This window comes from Pelophylax lessonae (assembly GCF_965119305.1).
Source record: "Pelophylax lessonae genome assembly, chromosome: 5".
NCBI lineage: Eukaryota > Metazoa > Chordata > Amphibia > Anura > Ranidae > Pelophylax > Pelophylax lessonae.
Window position 1 is genome coordinate 479,726,733 of NC_138772.1, and position 19,855 is coordinate 479,746,587.

The 19,855-nt window shown below is 43.1% G+C and overlaps 1 protein-coding gene across 1 annotated transcript in view; it reads left to right on the forward strand.

Moving 5' to 3' along the window:
• The first annotated feature begins 3,163 nt into the window (after window positions 1-3,163).
• SDC2 (syndecan 2) overlaps window positions 3,164-19,855 on the forward strand; it is a 206,364-nt gene continuing 189,672 nt past the window's right edge. Inside the window, exon 1 of the mRNA XM_082258211.1 lies at window positions 3,164-3,472. Coding sequence (XP_082114337.1) covers window positions 3,413-3,472 — 60 coding nt within the window. The 5' untranslated portion in view covers window positions 3,164-3,412. The remainder of the gene's footprint in view (window positions 3,473-19,855) is intronic.

Consider the following 19,855-nt stretch of genomic DNA (forward strand, 5'->3'; position numbering starts at 1 on the left):
AGTTGTAGTAGTAGAGGGGTAGTTGTAGTTGTAGTAGGAGGTTGGTAGTTGTAGTAGGAGGTTGGTAGTTGTAGTAGTAGGGTGGTAGTTGTAGTAGAAGGTTGGTAGTTGTAGTAGTAGAGGGGTAAGTATATGGTGTGTTCTGTCAGTGTGTATAGGTAGGGTTCCCTTGTTGTAGTAGAAGGTTGCTAGTTGTAGTAGTAGAGGGGTAGTTGTAGTTGTAGTAGGAGGTTGGTAGTTGTAGTAGGAGGTTGGTAGTTGTAGTAGTAGAGGGGTAGTTGTAGTAGTAGAGGGTAAGTATATGGTGTGTTCTGTCAGTGTGTATAGGTAGGGTTCCCTTGTTGTAGTAGAAGGTTGGTAGTTGTAGTAGAAGGTTGGTAGTTGTAGTAGTAGGTTGGTAGTTGTAGTAGTAGGTTGGTAGTTGTAGTAGGAGGTTGGTAGTTGTAGTAGTAGAGGGGTAGTTGTAGTAGTAGAGGGTAAGTATATGGTGTGTTCTGTCAGTGTGTATAGGTAGGGTTCCCTTGTTGTAGTAGAAGGTTGGTAGTTGTAGTAGAAGGTTGGTAGTTGTAGTAGTAGGTTGGTAGTTGTAGTAGTAGGTTGGTAGTTGTAGTAGGAGGTTGGTAGTTGTAGTAGTAGAGGGGTAGTTGTAGTAGTAGAGGGTAAGTATATGGTGTGTTCTGTCAGTGTGTATAGGTAGGGTTCCCTTGTTGTAGTAGTAGGTTGGTATTAGTAGTAGAGGGGTAATTGTAGTAGTAGGTTGGTAGTTGTTGTAGTAGTAGTAGGTTGGTAGTAGTAGTAGAAGGTTGGTAGTTGTAGCAGTAGAGGGGTAGTATATGGTGTGTTCTGTCAGTGTGTATAGGTAGGGTTTCCTGGTTGTAGTAGAAGGTTGGTAGTTATAGTAGAAGGGTGGTAATTGTAGTAGTAGGTTGGTAGTTGTAGTAGTAGGAGGGTGGTAGTTGTAGTAGTAGAGAGGTAAGTATATGGTGTGTTCTGTCAGTGTGTATAGGTAGGGTTCCCTTGTTGTAGTAGTAGTAGGTTGGCAGTAGTAGTAGTAGTAGAGGGGTAATTGTAGTAGTAGTAGTAGTAGTAGTAGTAGAAGGTTGGTAGTTGTAGTAGAAGGTTGGTAGTTGTAGTAGAGGGGTAGTTGTAGTAGTAGAGGGGTAGTATATGGTGTGTTCTGTCAGTGTATATAGGTAGGGTTCCCTTGTTGTAGTAGAAGGTTGGTAGTAGTAGTATTAGGTTGGTAGTTGTAGTAGAAGGTTGCTAGTTGTAGTAGGAGAGGGGTAGTTGTAGTAGGAGGTTGGTAGTTGTAGTAGGAGGTTGGTAGTTGTAGTAGTAGGGTGGTAGTTGTCGTAGAAGGTTGGTAGTTGTAGTAGTAGAGGGGTAGTTGTAGTAGGAGGTTGGTAGTTGTAGTAGGAGGTTGGTAGTTGTAGTAGTAGGGTGGTAGTTGTAGTAGAAGGTTGGTAGTTGTAATAGTAGAGGGGTAAGTATATGGTGTGTTCTGTCAGTGTGTATAGGTAGGGTTCCCTTGTTGTAGTAGAAGGTTGGTAGTTGTAGTAGTAGAGGGGTAGTTGTAGTTGTAGTAGGAGGTTGGTAGTTGTAGTAGGAGGTTGGTAGTTGTAGTAGTAGAGGGGTAGTTGTAGTAGTACAGGGTAAGTATATGGTGTGTTCTGTCAGTGTGTATAGGTAGGGTTCCCTTGTTGTAGTAGAAGGTTGGTAGTTGTAGTAGTAGGTTGGTAGTTGTAGTAGTAGGTTGGTAGTTGTAGTAGGAGGTTGGTAGTTGTAGTAGTAGAGGGGTAGTTGTAGTAGTAGAGGGTAAGTATATGGTGTGTTCTGTCAGTGTGTATAGGTAGGGTTCCCTTGTTGTAGTAGAAGGTTGGTAGTTGTAGTAGAAGGTTGGTAGTTGTAGTAGTGGAGGGGTAGTTGTAGTAGTGGAGGGGTAGTTGTAGTAGTAGGGTGGTAGTTGTAGTAGAAGGTTGGTAGTTGTAGTAGGAGGGTGGTAGTTGTAGTAGGAGGGTGGTAGTTGTAGTAGGAGGGTGGTAGTTGTAGTAGAGGGGTAGTTGTGGTAGTATGTAGAGGGGTAGTATATGGTGTGTTCTAGCAGTGTGAAGAGGGTATGTAGGGTGGTAGTTGTAGTAGTAGGTTGGTAGTTGTAGTAGTAGAGGGGTAGTTGTAGTAGTAGGTTGGTAGTTGTGGTAGTAGAAGGTTGGTAGTTGTAGTAGTGGAGGGGTAGTTGTAGTAGTGGAGGGGTAGTTGTAGTAGTAGGGTGGTAGTTGTAGTAGTAGGGTGGTAGTTGTAGTAGTAGGTTGGTAGTTGTAGTAGGAGGGTGGTAGTTGTAGTAGGAGGGTGGTAGTTGTAGTAGTATGTAGAGGGGTAGTATATGGTGTGCTCTATCAGTGTGCAGAGGGTATGTAGGGTGGTAGTTGTAGTAGGAAGGTGGTAGTTGTGGTAGTAGAGGGGTAGTTGTAGTAGTAGGGTGGTAGTTGTGGTAGTAGAGGGGTAGTTGTAGTAGGAGGGTGGTAGTTGTGGTAGTAGAGGGGTAGTATAAGGTGTGTTCTATCAGTGTGTATAGGTAGGGTTCCCTTGTTGTAGTAGTAGGAGGGTGGTAGTTGTAGTAGTAGTAGGTTAGTAGGTTGGTAGTTGTGGTAGTAGAGGGGTAGTTGTAGTAGTAGAGGGGTAGTATATGGTGTGTTCTATGAGTGTGTATAGGTAGGGTTCCCTTGTTGTAGTAGAAGGTTGGTAGTTGTAGTAGTGGATGGGTAGTTGTAGTAGTGGAGGGGTAGTTGTAGTAGTAGGGTGGTAGTTGTAGTAGGAGGGTGGTAGTTGTAGTAGTGAAGGGGTAGTTGTAGTAGTGGAGGGGTAGTTGTAGTAGTAGGGTGGTAGTTGTAGTAGTAGGGTGGTAGTTGTAGTAGTAGGGTGGTAGTTGTAGTAGTAATAGTGTGTTCTATGAGTGTGTATAGGTAGGGTTCCCTTGTAGTAGGGGGGTGTCTGTTAGGGGCAGACGTAGTAGTAAATCTGAGAGTAGTATGGGGGAGGGAGTATTGGGATGAGACACTTCCCTCCTCTCCCCGGTGTAGTACGGTAGGAGTCGCACTAGTCCGCAGAGCGGAGAGTTGTGATGCGGAGGAGGACGGCCTCTCTCAGGCACAGTGAAGCGGAGGAGCGATCAGAGCGGCGCAGTCAGTAAGCGGCGAGCACAGAATACGGGACTGATCGGCCGACCTCCGCCGCTTCCTCCGGGAATCACGTGTGACCGGCAGTATAAACTTGGTAGCGGAGCGGATCGGATCGTCCCGGGGAGCCGGCAGTGTGTGTTCGGGGCTCGGCTCTCGTGTGTTGGGGAATTCTATAGCAACAAGTGAGCTGGGAGCCGGCTGAAGAAGTTTGCAGCGTGCCGCCACCGGGGCTGACAATGAGGAATATATGGATCGTGCTGGGCTTCGGCTGGCTGGCCCTTGTGTCCGGGGAGACGGTGAGTGCTGGGACCTCACACTCTACACACACCGGAGGGGGGAGTGTTGTCCATAGCAACCACCATGGCTGCATCTGATGCCCCCTCCTGGATTGTACTGGTACTGATGAGGGGCAGTGCTGCTGTTGTTGTCCATAACAACCAGGCCGATTTTATCTGATACCGATTTCTGCATGATACACAAGCTGATAGTGACCGGCTCTGGTGACCTCTGATACACCCCACCAGCCTGGTGTCACCCGATACCCCTTTCTGCATGTTACTAGAGCCCATAGGGGGGAATTGGAGCTGTTGCCCCTAGCAACCAGCCTTGCTTACCTCCCCCCTCAATTGACATCTGATGCCCCCCTCTGCATTATACTGCTGTTTATGGGGAAGGTGCAGCTGTTGCTCATAGCAACCAGACTTGCTTCACCCCCCCCCCCCATTGACATCTGATGTCCCCTTCTGCATTGTACTGGTGCTGATGGGGAAATTGCAGCTGTTGCCCATAGCAACCAATGTGGCTTTTTCATAGTAAACAAGCTGGTGCTACGGGGGGGGAGGGTGATGACATCTGTTTCCCTTAGCAACCAGCATTACTTGATCTGATACTCTCCTTTACATGGTACTAGAGCTGATTTGGGGTGGTGGTGCAGCTGTTGCCTGTGGCAACCAGCCTGACTTCATTCCTCTATTGACACCTGATACATCCTGCATTGTGCTGGTGCTAACAGGGAAAGTAAAGCAGATGTCCTGACTTTACCGGATACAACCTTCTACATAGCACAGAACCTGGTACTATTGGGGCGGGGGATCTGGGCAGCTGTTGCCCATAGCAACCAGCCTGGCTTGACCTCTCCCACTGATAACACCTGTATGCAGGAATCTGCTTCTTCCAGGTGACCCCCCCCCCCCCCCCACTATATATGTCACAGCAATCTTCCTCCATAGAAGATATGATGAGAATGTCAGATTTGGTGGAAATGTCATGTGCAGATCAGATGAGGTCCCCCCCCCCCCCCCTGCCCCATAGGAGATCTCTCCAGTGACCAATAGCACTAATTACACTCATTCTGCTCTACAACATCCAATACACACCAATGGGGAATATTTAAAGGCTAATTCACTCTAATCTCATCTACTTAGATTTTATTGTACTTTAGTTGACTCTGCAGCCATTCCTGGTTGGGGATTGGGTGGTGTATTGGTTGAGGATTGAGTGGTGTATTGGGTGGTGTATTGGGTGGTGCATTGGTTAAGGATTGGTTGATGTATTGGTGGTGTATTGGTTGAGAATTGGGTGGTGTATTGGGTTGTGTATTGGGTGGTGTATTGGTTAAGGATTGGTTGATGTATTGGTGGCCGCTGTTCTGTGGACGGAGGGTACTGGCTCATTTTACTGTTCATTTTGTGTTTGATATGTGAACTCCATGTGTGATGTACAGCCAGGTCAGGGGCTCATCTGCAGATCAGCTACTGATCCATTCACAATGATTTTTGTGTTTCTACCTGTTGAGATTTTTGAAGACATTTTTGGAAGAGCCCAGGGGTCCCTGTGAGCCCCCCGATGTCAGGGAAGGCAGGGATCAGAGGAGCGGAGTACGGGGGATGGGGACGGTTAGCTTTGTTTTGTGGATTTGTTTGATCGCCTCGATGATGGATATTGTAAACATGCCTTTTAGGTGGTGTGTGTGGAAAGAACTATTTTCAGTGCCACTAGAAATTCACTCAACATATTGAAGGCTAAAAAAAAAAAAAAATAAATAAAAAAATTAGACCCCCCCCCCCCAAGCTTCAGCTGTGTTTATGATATTGTGTTCCCCTCCCCCACTTCCTGCTAAGCCCCATCCACTAAAAATCCCCCCTATTGTTGACAGAGCCACCGGCCCTGGGCAGGCTGGAAACTTGTTTTCAGACGTTCAACTTTTTTTCTCTTTTTTTTTTTTTTTTTGTAGTGTGAAGGTATTTCTGGCTTTTTAATGCTAGTATTTTTTTTCTTTTATTACTCTTCTTCTTTGTTTATTTTGTTTTTTACTTTTTCATAAATATTTTTTTTTATGTTTTCTTTTTTAAATTTTCTAATTGTTTTTATTTACTTTCTTTCTGTATACTTTATTTGTTTAATTGTTTTACTTTTTTTTATTTCCTATATTTTTCTTTTTATTTTAACTTTTTATTTATTTATTTTTTTTGTTTTGGTATCTAATCTTTGACTCTGACTCCGCTTTGGGATATGTGTGCTGGTTGCTGTACTTTTTTTGCAGAGGATGGTGCTTGTTTTTGTAGCTTTGTTTTTAATAAACGTCACCCAGGACTGCAGGGCAGTTGTGGAATTTATTTCCTGGAGACTGACATAAATCTCAGTGGAATCTGTTTAACCCCTCCGTTTTTTTTATAGAAAACCCAAAGAATTCAGACAGATGAATGTGGGTTGTGGGGTCCTGCCCTGGAGTGCTGACTGTCTAGACTCCTGGGAAGACTTGCTGAAATAAGCCAAACCTAAGGCCATCTCCTATAGAAGCTGACTTTTTTATTTTGTAATGCTTGCGGTCAGACCTGGGAACAATGTATCGGTACTGTGTATGTTTTCATGCTGACATGCTACTCTACATACAGAGCCTTATGTTATGTCTGTGTAGAGTCCTATTAGTCTTCATTGTAACACTGGGGGAATTTATATCAGTTGTCTACATGTGTCGCCGCGTCCGATCGTCCTTTTAGATCAAAGCTTTGACATCGCTTGGGGAAGATTTTCAGTCGGTTACCCAGCTAGAGCGTCTGTATGTTATATTAGACACATTAGTAACTTTATTGATATTGCACACCGTTACACAGAAGTATGTATTTGCATTTTCATACACCCTAGAGGCTGATTGGAAAGTAATTGTACGCACTTATTTTTTATTATTCCTTATAATCGTCACCCCCATGGCACTGTACAGCATAAGTGAATGATGCAAACAAGGTTGAGTAATACAGATGGAGCATTTTCTGTATATAGAGAAGCTCCTGAGTACTTCTGGCATACAGTGAGATAGGGAGCCTTGCAAATTAATTTCTGGAGCACATTGTCTGCTATGTACTGTCCATATAGAGACACCAAGGAGCCTTTTGATCCTTGGTTGGCCTAAACTATGAAGGGGGACATGATACGGCTGTGATATGTAAGCCTAGTTAAAGCAATCTCTCATAAAGCGTCATACCTATATGAGAATTCTCAGAGGAAAGCTGCTCTATTCTGACTCTTGGGATGTCAATGTGGTTCAGGACAATGGTGTCACTCATGGTGAAACTGAATAGGCTCAGCTTCACTGCCTGGGAATTAGTTTGTGGCTTAGGAGTCACAAGGTGGCAGCTTACAGCTGTGGCTTCTCACACAGGGATGTTTTTTAGAGGTAGCGGCAGGGGGACTTTATTTAACTTGCACAGTCTGAGCAAATGCCCTTTTCAGTGGGGGATGCAGACTGCACCTGGGGGACACTATTAAGTAGAAAGTGATATCCAACCACGATGGTGTCACCCCCCCCATCCGTGCCCAAAACTAGCCTGCCCAGCGCCCTGCCAGGCACCATGGCAGGCTAGACAGGAGAGACCTCAATGGGGAAGAGGCCATGTTTTACCACACCAGTGACCGCATCCCTAGTGACACCATTGGTCCTTTACTAAAGCTGGATACACACTATACAACTTTTGTTGTTAGATTTCCTTTAGATTTACCTTCAACTATGTAGTACAAGGGCCTGCCTGACTGCATACAAATTGAAAGTGTTAGGTTTGACCTCATATTAAATGGTTTTGGTAAATCTAAAGGAAAAAAAAATCTAAAGACAATTGTATAGTGCGTATGGCCCATAATAATATATTTTGCATAACATGAAAAACCCGTTTGCATTTGTGTGGCATGTTATGTCATGCCTAATGTGCGTTGCATTAGTTGAAATCAACAGGTTTCCGACACGCAAAAGCGCCCCAATTATCGGATATGTCACAATGTTTGCAGCAACGCACCGCAAGGCATTATGACGCATTGCCATGCATTTCAGTGCATGTGTGTTTTCTTGGTGCATTGGGATGCTTTTCAAAATTAATGGCACCACAATGCATCAGTGCCTTATAACATGCGCCTTGCTGCAACTCCTAGATGTAAATTAGCACCTAGAATTTATCAGTTAAGTATCATAACTGCAATGCAGTTTATTTATTTATTTCCAGGTTTTGTTACGTACAAATTACAACTTGTTGGTATTTAAGAACATGGCATGGTGTACTAGGAACGTGGCAATTGATTATCCCTAAAAACGTTGCTGCCTAAGGTTCAAAAAAAAAAAAGTAGTCCATGCAGTATTTTAAAGCCCAGCTTCAGGAATTATACAAAAATGACCCCTGCTGTGGGCTCACACACTACAAGAGTTACATTCTTGTTAGGTCTAGGTCAGGGGTCTCCAAACTTTCTAAACAAAGGGCCAGTTTTTTTGTCCTTCAGACTTTAGAGGGACCGGACTGTGGCCATTTTCCTGGCATCAGTTGGAGTAAACATCACTATTTTTTTTTATTAGGGGGAGAAACCGTATCGTATCATTGGGAAAAATGTTGCCCCATTGTTGGTGTCAGCTGGCAGAATAGTGTCTAGTATCAGTGGTAGGTATAGTGTCCCAGAAAGGCCAACAAAAAGCCGCAGTTTGGAGACCACTGGTCTAGGGGTTGAGGAATACGGTGTAATGGCAATCTTATTCCTCACTTTAGCACTATCCTCGACATTCTGGGCTCTAGACAATCCCTTGCCTTTCTCCCGTACAATGCAAGGCTGTTGGCCTTGGGTATTTGTCTACTATTAAGCTTAACAAGCATTTAACCCTTGTTAAAGTGTGTGTGGGGGGGGGGGGGTGCTACTGTAAATTGAATTTTTGTGTAAAACCTTGAGTTAAGCCTCTCACACACGGTCAGATTATCGGACAAATTTTTGTCCGTTTTTTTGTTGCATGCTAGTCTCACATGGAAAGTGAACCGGTTACTCAACATACGAAAATTCTCGTACCACAGAATACAACTTCAGAAGTGATGTCATGTGTTGAATTGTTTTGTATGTGTTCTTTTGTTTCAGAGCATGCGTAATCTTGCTCTTAAGATTTTTTTTTTTTTTTTGGACGAAAACTGTACTAATTCAACTAAAATCAGACATTGTGTTCATGTAAAATCAAAATTTTATAACCTGCACCTTCAGTTTTTGTCGCTCAAAAATTCGGAACTGGCTGTCGAAAGCACCAGACTAACGATCTGAAAATTGGCAGATCGTTCATTAGATGAAATTTTACTTCCGATTTTCTTATCATGTGTACAGGCCTTTAGGCTTTGAATGGACTTTTTATGTGCCAGGGATATCCATCAGTGCTCACAAACAAAGGTAGAAAATAGTCATATCAAGCTCAGTCGCTCCAGTGTCAGGAGTAGTTCATGTGTTAGTTCATATTCCTGTTTAGATGACGGCTGACGCGTTTCGAGGCTCAGCCTCTTCCTCAGAGCCACGATGTTATACAAATAAAGCCTTATTGAGGATAATGCGCTAGGTCGGTGTGCCCCCTTTTTTTGTTTTCTTTTTGCCTATAGTACCGTTGGACTACCCCAGTCCTTATGTGGGCAGCAAGACTCTAGCCATCCGAGATGCCTTATGTGAGTCCGGTGGGAAGTGTGGCTGGGGAGCTTGGATTCTAAGTGCAGGAGAAGGTTGTTATCACCGTATTGTTTTGGAGCATATCCATCAGTGCATTGGAACTGTAACCTATGGGTCAACATTATTGCACAGTATTTGTTCCTTCATTGCTGTAACATTGTTGGTTGTATTATCCCATTGTTTTCCAAACCTCATTCCATAGAAGTAATGGGCCCCATACGTAGTTGTGATGGGGGCTAGGAGGCCTGAAACGGCTGTATGCAGTATACGGGCTGAATGAAGGTTTTTTATGATGAATGGTGCAGGAGCTCCAGTTTTGCTTAGAATGATGGTAGTTAGAGCTTCTGACTTGCTACAGAGAGGATCAGACGCAGATGATGGGGGTGACATTTTGATTGATTGGAGTTGGGTGAGTTGCAGCTTGTATTTGAGCCTTCCACACTGGTGTTGTATTTCTTCACTGAAGCTTTGAAAGTCTTTTTGCTTTAGGTTAGTGGACCAATCCAGTTGGCACCCCCATGCGGGATCTTGCTGATCATTTGCTTGAGAAAAGCTGTTGGGCAAGTAAAGGGCCCCTACCGTTGAAAGCTGCTTATTTCTACTTTATAATTGATGTTCCAAGGCAAGGCTGCCTAGCTGCAAGTAGAAATGGGGCAGCTCTGAGTGTGGTAATATCTCCAGGACTACCCCCGGGGGGGGGGGGGGGGTGTCACATTGACCACGCTTGTCAATCGCAGGGTGTGTGCTGACATTTATTTTAGGCAGTTAGAGTGCTCTGAACATTTATGTAGCATTTTACATATTGAACATTCACATCAGTCCCTGCCCAGGAACTTACAATCTAAGGTCCTTACCTCCCATTCTCACATACTAGGGACAATTTAGACAGGAGCGAGTTAACCTACCAGCATGTTTTTAGAGTGTGAAAGGAAACCGGAGTACCCAGAGAAAACATACAAACTCTGTTCAGATATTATGCTGGGATTTGAACCGAGGACCTCAGTGCTGCAAGGCAGAAGTGCTTATCACTGAATTATCATGCCCAAAGTATTTTTTAGGAATCAAAGATTTATCTTAAATGTGCTTTTTGATATGAATCTATTTTCAACTCCCACCACTTCCTCTGTAATTGAAACTGTCTGTAACTCCCTGTTATATTTACCTGTCAGCAGCTGTGGGCTCCCTCCTCTCCCACTTTCACATCTGGTGCTAAGCTGTTGGGTGGGATGTGTACGGGCAGTGTTACTGATTGGTTGCATCTGTTTTAGCATCCAATCTGTAGCATTGCTTGCATTTGGATCCTGCTGTGTTATATGGTGGCCGGTAGTTTCGCTTGCAGAGTGGAGAGGGTCAAAGTGTCACTAAACCCAAAAGGAAAAAAATAATTATTCTGTACCTGCATCTGGTGACTTCCATGTACCTTATACTAGTGCATCCAGAAATCTACATTTATAACTTGCTCTGATCCCACTTCTGTTATGAAGGTGGCTGCTTTTTGGTCTCCATGTTCCAATTTCTACTACAAGGGTGGCTGTGTTCTTATGAGGGAAGCTACATTAGGTCTCCATGGTCCCACTGCATTTGGGAGTGTAACCACCTTCTGATCCAACTTCCATCATAAAGTTGGCAACGTTTTGGTCTCCATATTCCCATTGTATGAAGGAGTGTAGTGACCCTCTGATCCAACTTATACTATGAGGGGTGGCTGTGTTTAGTCTCCATGGTCCCACTGTATGTGGCAGTGTAGCCACTGTCTGAGCCAAACTTTATTATAAGGGTTGCTGTTTTCACTTTCCTTGTTCCCACATGTATTTTGGATCCTTCTCTGTTAAATGGTGACCATTAGCTTAGCTTACAGAGGAGAGGGGGGTCGAAGTGTCAGTAAACCCAAAAGATAAAACATGTTAACCCATACATGCATCTGATGCCTTCTGTTTACCTTTTACATCTGGAAATATACATTTATAAATCTGCTCTGATCCAACTTCCATTATGAAGGGGGGAGCGTTCTGGTCTCCATGTTCCATGATTCAATTTCTTCTATGAGGGTGGCTGTTTTCGGTCTCTATATTCTCACTTTATGTGGAATGTAGCCACCCTCTGATCCAATTTCTGTTATGAAGATGACCCATGTTCAGTCTCCATGGTCCCACTGTATGTGGGAGTCCTCTAATCCAACTTCCAGAAATATTCATTTATAAATTTGCTCTCATCCAACTTCTATTATAAAGGTGGCCTGCTTTTTGGTCTTCATGTTCCCACTGTATGGAGTGTAACCAGGGACAGCGGGACCAAGAAAAGCACAAGTTTGGCTTACATTTTGTGCTGGTACTTGGTGGCAGGTGCTTGCGGGAGGTACCAGCATCAACGGAGATTTACAGAGGAACTAATTCCTCCTATCGTTTTCAGCCAAGGAAGCTTCCATTTTGGTCTCTATTTAATCTACAACTGCCATTATGCTGCACATGTGATTGGTTATGACACCAGCCATTGGATGGTTTGACAGTTTGGGTGAGAGCACAACCGATGGGACAGTTACATTCCTGGCACGTGTCGGAAATGTAACTATTTTTTGAAACTGTTAGGCTCGATTCACACTAGCGCGACTTGTCAGCCTGACAAGTTGCGCTCCCTCGCGGTCCATTGACTGCTACAGGACCCGTTCTAATAGGAGCGACTCAAGTCGCTCCGACTTAGAAAAAGGGTCCAGTACTACTTCAGGGCGACCTCGGAGCGACTTGCATAGACTTCCATTATGTGAAGTCTGTGCAAGTCGCTCCGAAGTCGTGGTGCATGGGAATGCACAAGTCGCCCCCGAAGTAGTACAGAGTCGTGCCGCCCCAGTGTGAACCGACTCTTAGGGCTCTTTCACACGGCCGCTCCGTGTGAAAGCTCCGCTGCAGGACTTTTTTTTTTTTTTTCTTTCATGGAGCGGATGACATTTGTGTCATCCGCTCCGTATGTCCGCATATCCTCCCATCCGTTTGTGAATGATATGCGGACATAATGTAAGTCTATGGGGATTGGGGATGACACCGCTGACATCCGATTTTCCTTCCTTTCCGTTTTTTGAACGGAGGAAAAATAGGGTTCTGTTCCATTCCAAAAAACGGAACAGAACTGAAAGGAGGAAAATCGGATGTCAGCGGATGGTATTCCACTGACATCCGCAATGCCATAGACTTACATTATGTCCGCAAATCATCCGCAAAAAAATAGGATGATTTGCGGACACACGGAGCAGCCGTGTGAAAGAGCCCTTAAACTTCAGTTTACTTCTGCTAAATACTTCTGCTAAATAAATTAAAATGGGCAGGCTCCATGTTTTCTGCGATTTGTAATGTTAGGAGATCAGTACGTTTGACTACATGACCTTCTGCTCCTTAGTTGTGAGCAGTGCGCACATATTGCAAAGTGGATCATGTAAGAAAACACAATAGTAGAAAAAAATATATAAAAACATTGTTTGATTTTTACTAAGGTGGTGTGGTTTAGGAAATTATACTGCATTTGAATGTTATTTTTACAAGGAGCATTTAGTGACACTAAAATGATCAAAAATGATGTTTGTTCTGATTTTAGTATTTTTTTTTTTTTAATAAAATATATATTTGGGATTTGTGATGATATGCTGATAAATACTGTTGAAAATAATGCCCCAGGCTTATGCATTTGGTAGTTATTGACTTAATGTTTTCTGTTGTATGCTTTTTCACATGATGAATGGATTCTGCACCCTACCAAGGAAGGAGGACTGTTTTGTTTGTATAGTATACTTTTTTGCATGTGTGACTTCCTAAGTAGATTGTGTCATGTAATACACGCCAGTGCTTTAAATATGCTACGATGTTGCAGGTAAATAAGCGTGGTGCATTGCAGTGGCGTTCATTTTGAATATAAACCAACAAAATGGTTTATTTTAGTTGTGTGTGTGTGTGTGTGTTTTTTTTTTTTTATGTGCTTTTTAGCCCATTTTAAAAGCAGACCTCAATACACAAAAACGTAATCATTAATGCAACAGAGGTGGGTTGTTGTATCTAATAGGGCAGATTCTTATGTTAAGAAGCGCATGAGAGCCAGTCAGAAATTGGTTTTAGGTGTCTTTATTTCCTGATGGTTCCAAAGGGTCATTCATGATTGGACGATAGTGGTCACTCCATACCAACCACCAATCTAGATGGAAGCATTATCTATCATGGGTCGAATAGATCCCAACAGGCTTAAACTGGACTTTGCATGAAAATACACAGTTAACTTTGCTAAAAGCCCCCCACCTCCTCGTTTAAAAAAAAAAAAAAAATACCTAGCCAAATCTTCCAAAAAAGAAAACTTTTTACCTTGGTTGTGGTTTGCGCCCATTTCCTGGAGTTCACAAGGCTTTATTCTAGCAGCTTTGTGACTTTGTGTTTTTATTTGGTGGGTGGGGGACCGTCGGTAAAGCGGTCCTTGTATTTTTATAAAAGGTCTGCTTTAATATTTTTAGAGCTTGTGTTTGAAACTGAAAAGAATGTGGCTTGCATTGACTTCTATTTTATTCCCTCAAATCCAAATAAGTCCCTTGTAACAAAAAACAGGCTATATGGAAAATCAAACTGATACAATCAATCTCCACATTCCGGAGTGGAAGGAGGGGGTGTTGTGCCCTACCCATCTCTGTGACCGAAATAAATACCATCTTTTTTTTTTTTTTTTTTTTTTTTTTAACCGTCTGGAAGCAATTGAGTGAAAATGGAATTACTGAGTAAAAACATCTGCTCTTGTAGTTTCTCATGCTTGAAGTTTGTCTATCAAGTTCCAGACATGGGCAGGTTTGTTGTGATCCTTTGACGTGGCCTGGAGGGTGAAAGTTTTGGCCACTCTTATTTACTATTGTAAAGAAAAAGAGTTGACCAAAATAGTTTGGCCTCGATTCAGATGGCCACACACAGGCTCATTTTAAAGGGTTTGTAGTTTGCAGAACTTGTTTGTGTTTAGGCATGGACATTTGGCACAATTCTTAACTGATGCAAAGGGAATGTGTGGAAGTCAGAGTCCAGTAGGCTGTGTAGGCCATGAAGGTTTAGACATGGGCCCCTCACTGCCCCTACACAATGTTCATACCAGCCCAGCCGCTAAAACACCCGTTCCCTGGTGAACATTGTGTATTGGCATTAAGGAGTCTTTTAAAAAAAAAAAAAAAAACTTAGTGTCACAACATGACACTTCATTGAAGCCATTGCCCTGTGGTTACATGCAGTGTGGTATGATTCATGGCATAAACTGCCCTTAAAGTGTATGTATAGCTGAAACTTATTTTTTTTTTTGTGTTAGCATAGGGAGGCTTTCGAACCCCTGTCAAGTTTTTATTGCTGTATGCCCCTGCTGGGAAGATTCTCCCTCTCAATTTTTCTGGTGACCACTGCCGACAGGACCGAAAGTGATGGAAAAATCCAAAACTTCAGTTTTTTCAATGGACACATGACCTGTTGTGTCACTGAGACATGGAGTGAAGGAAAATCTCCCTAATGGGATACACCCAAAAAAAAATGATGGGTTTTATTCATTCCTAAAATTAAAAAGAAAGATATTGCCTATCAATACACTATAAGGAGACTTAGAAGGGGTAAAGTGATAAATACCCATGATAAAATGACACCTTTACCTGCTACGCTTAGTTTCTCCGCACCCCTTTGCAAACAATGTGACGGAAGGTGTCCCTCATGTGACAGTATTAAGGCCTTCTGATTGCTCTCTAAGGCACCGAACGTTTCACCCTGGGAAGAAAGGGAGGCAGTCACATGCTTCATAGGAGAGACCGGGCAGACCAATGACAATATCCCCAACCAGAAAGTTTTTTGTTTTTTTTTCCAAGAAAGCACATCTAAGGCAAAATGTGACAGGTTCTCTTTTAATCTGAAAATATATTATATAATGTGTGTATATATAAAGTATTTAGTAGAACTGACCACTCGACCTACTTTTTGTTGTCATGGTAGAGATTTTTCACCATTATTGTGTGTGTGCTCAACCCCTATACTACATCTGTTGTTTTTAAGTTTCTGTGAAACAAAATCAATCGAGCAGTTTTTTTTTTTTTTTAAAGTTATGTAGGTTAAAAAAGATTGGCAATTTTTTTTTTTTTCTTTTTTTTTGCCATAGTTCTCTTCTGGGTCACAGAAGTGCACTAATTTCTGCACTCCTGTGACCATTGTCCAGCCGACAGCGGGCTAAAGCCCCCTGTCGGTTAATGTCACAGGGTGCTGCCCCTTCCCCAGCCCAAAGCTCCAGTAACCACTGGAGGGCCAGAGCAGAGAGCGGTGACTGACAGTCACCACTCTCTGCTCAGCGAAGACCGAGAACAGGATGATGAGTGGTCACGTGAGATCGCTCATTTCTCATTCTTAGAGCTTGCCAGGGACAGCTGCACTTTTTTTTTTTTTTTTTTTCCTATCCCACACTTCACTGGGCAGCTTTTCCAGGACAGTCCTACCACTTGCCAGTATTCTAGTGCAGCCACTGGTGTGAACAGGCTCTAGAACATGATTATGTGTCCCTGTTTGCAAAATTCACTCTTTTTAGCGTCTGCTGTCAGTGAGAAATCCCCCCCCCCCCCCCCTCATCTTGGGGAGAGGAGAGCTCACTTCATGTTGTGTCTTCAATTTGGGACCAATTTGGGACATGGGAAAAATCTTTAAAATTGGGCTATAAAAGTGATAAAAATCTAACAGAGGTTTAAACCCTTCCCTATTTAAAAGCTAGAAATACATTTTGGCTAGAGTTCTACTTTAATGGCTACAAGGAATGCATTCAGGTTAAAAAACGTTTTTAGCTTTAGTATCACTTTAAGATTGCAGAACGCCTCCAATTTTCATAACCATAACCTAGGAAGGGGAGGAACTGTTGGGATGTTACAGAAGATAACTAAAAGCAAGGATAACTGATATCAGTGTAGCAAAGATCACAGGATGTTATCACTAGATTTCTGGTAGGATCAATGTGTTTTCTATGCATTTTTTAAAATGAAATAAAACTTTCAATAGTATTAAAATATTTAATATTCAATAGTAGTTTATTAGTATTCAATAGTAGACCAAAAGTATCAAAGTTCATTGTTAGAGATGTACACACAACTTTTTATTGTTTTGTACTGCAGGGAACATTGCAAGTAGTATCTATTCAGTTTCATAGAGGAGGTTGGAGTCGGTTCAGCCTGACAAGTCGCGCTCCCTCGCGGTCCATTGACCGCTACAGGACCCGTTCGAATAGGAGCGACACAAGCCGCTCCGACTTAGAAAAAGGGTCCTGTACTACTTCGGGGCGACCTTGGAGCGACTTGCATAGACTTTCATTATGTGAAGTCCCTGCAAGTCGCTCCGAAGTCGTGGTGCACGGGACTGCACAAGTCGCCCCCGAAGTAGTAAGGAGTAGTGTCCCCTCAGTGTGAACTGGCTTTAAAGTAAACATCCACCCTAACACTAAAATCTCTGCATCTTTAGACCTCAATGATCTAACACTAACCAATCTAGTCCCATAAAGAAGAAATCAGTATACATACCTTTTTTGAAACCGATCCAACCTGATCGAACAATGAGCAGTCAGCGGTGGCTTCGCTGTGGAGGAGGGTACAGAGGACACAGCCGACAACAGAAACCTCCTAGTCTATGGCTGACATCACTCCCCATTCATTTCACAGCCGTTGTCGGCTGTGTCTTCTGTAGAGCTCCCGCCATTGGAGACCGGATTGGATCGGCCTCAAAAAAGGTATGTATACCGTTTTCTTCTCTACAGGGCTAGATAGCCCTAACTATGTAACTATTCCGCAAGCAGTCGTATCAGCAGGGAACATTGATCGTTTCAAAAAACTATTAGATGGGCACCTTAAAGACCACAACACACAGGGGTATACAATGTACGGTTAACAGCAAACACACATACATCATAGGTTGGACTGGATGGACTGGTGTCTTTTTTTTTTTTTTTTTTTTTTTTTTTTCAACCTCACTAACTATGTAACTAGTGTTAGATTGTGGAGGTCTATAGATGCAGGGATTGTAGTTCTAGGGTGGACTTGCACTTTATGGTAGTAAAGAGCGCGGAACGTCATTCTCTGCACAAATTTATATGACGAGCAGGCACAGGGAAAGTCGTTCATGTAGCGTATTTATGTATAATTGGTATTGTGAACGTGTTGGTTAACAATGGCTTGGCTCAGGTAGCGCCTACTTGTGTTCGCAGGCGATGTGGAGATTAACTTCCGTATATTGTTTCTCATTTATTCGCACCCAATAATTACTTTCACGCTGTTAGTCTGTCATTTTCACACAGTGTTTACCTCTGAGATTTAGGCAATCTATGTCTGTCAATCACTCGCCCTGTTCTATGCGTTCGGCTTCAAAGGTTCCCTTTATCCCGGTCTCCATGTAATCCCGATGTCGGTGATCTCATCGGGGAGGGGTGATGCTACGTCTGCAGCGTGTGCGGTTAAATCACGTGGTCAGGCCAGAGAAAACATGTCTTCTTATTTTTTTAGGTGTCTGGCTAGTGGGGAAGGGGGATTGTTGAGCATTCCAGCTGGATATAAAACCATGATGAATAGTAAGAAAATCCTACAGGCGGTAGGGGTTGTTTAGGTATCTCCTGTGTGGAGGAACTTTTTCTGCAGTCTGTAGAGAAAAACATTTCCTCTGTGGAGGAATTCTAAAGCTGGCCCCAGGTTTGTGTATCTAAGGCCCCTTTCACATGGGCATGGCAGTGTCGTAAAGCTAGGCGGTGAGGATACATGCACTTTGCTTCATGGCCTGTCTAAAAAAATGTAGAGTACGTTGCGTCTGTTAGCCGATATCACTTGCCAATGCGTATCATAGAAGTGAATGGAACCACACTGCAACTTCGATTAATTTAACTGACAATTGTGTGGTCGTGTGACTTTATACCTAAATAAAATGGATGTCATTTTTTTCCCACAAAGAGAGCTTTCTTTTGATGGTATTTAATCACCTCTGTTTTATTTTTTTTTTGCGCTATAAACAAAAAAAAGCAACAATTTAGAAAAAAAATAAAAAAATTTCCTGACAGACTCCATGGCAGCATACGTTCGGGTAGGCCCCGCCTCCTCTCCTACCCTATAGGACATCACTCCCATAAATCTTTGCTCCCTTTCAGCATTTGTGTTCCTTTTTTGTCCTCCTCATACATACGGTGTTATGTTCCTACAATGGTCCTATATACTGGAAGCAGAATTGGGTCATCATGGAGCCTCCACTAAGCCCTTTGCTCTTAGCAGTGTATGGAGGGGGCAATCGAAGAGACCCTCTGCAGGAGCTTTGTGGTCTGGCCAAGAGAGCCCAGCTGCTGCGGGTGGCCCATTATTGCCCGAAGATAGCCCAGTGTTGCGTCTCCTGGACCCGTCACTGCTCCGGGCAGGGTGGTAAGCCCTGTTATGGGACCCCCCTTTTTTTTTTTTTTTTCCTCTGTTTTGATTGTGTTGCCTTTTATGGGTTTTGTGTTTTCTTTACTTGTCTGCCTTTTGTTTTTTTGTCTCGGGTGTTTGATACAGTCCGGGTTCCCCCCCCCCTCCCCCCCATGTAGTATCTTAAGCCTTTTCCGGTGTAACGTTAAAAAACCATACCTCGTTAGAATTCCATACCCTCGTCACTTCCGGTCTGAAACAGCTGAGCGGCGCAGCAGTGCGCATGCTCAGAGCCCCGGATACGTCATTGCACAGCAGATTAGTTCACAAGTACGCATGCTCGGAGGGAATGAAATTATTACGGAGTGTGTGTAATGTTATACTTGCGGCGGTTACATTAAAAGTTTGGCGGCAACATGGGGCATCTCCTCTCCTATCCCTGATACTTCCCTCATCTCGGCTAATAAATATAAAAGCGGTGGCGGGTGTATGAAATGTAAGTGACGGCGATCTCGGCTCCGTGATCCGCTTTTATATTTATTAGCCGAGATGAGGGAAGTGACAGGGATAGGAGCGGGGATGACTGATGTTGCAGAGGAGCTGTTTTAATGTAACGGCGGCAAGTATAACATTACACACACTACTGTGAGAAATCCATACCCTCCGTAGGTACACCGGAAGTGACGAGGGTATGGTTTTCTCACGGGTATGGTTTTTTCACGGAACACCGGTTTGTCTGACTTATCTGTGTTTCCTGTAACCGGCCCGGCCGCTATTGCGGCCGCCGCTTCCGGGTTGCGCGGCATTCTTTTGTGATCATTCGCCACTGCGTTACTTTAATGGACAATTGCATGGTCATGCTTTCTTTTGGTGGTATTTGATCACCTGTGCGATGTTTTTTTTTTAAAAATATATATATATATATATTTTTCACATTCTGATATATAACAATCCAAAAAAAAAATAAAATTAAAAAACATTTTTTAACATTTTAGGCCAATTTGCTTTTTGCTATATATTTTTGGTAGAAAAATCGCAATAAGCGTATTTTGATTGGTTTGCGCAAAAGTTATCGCGTTTACTAACTACAGGAAAGATTTATGCCATTTTTGTTTTTTTTTACTAGTAATGGCGGCGATCTGCGATTATTTTTATTTTTTTTTTGTGGGAACTGCGACATTGCGGCGGACAGATCGGACCCCTGACATTTTTGACACTTTTAGGGGGACAAGTCACATTACTACAGTAACAGTGCATATTTTTAGCACTGGTTACTGTAATAATGACACTGGCAGGGAAGGGGTTAACACTGTTGGTGGTCAAGGGGTTAAATGTATGCCTCATG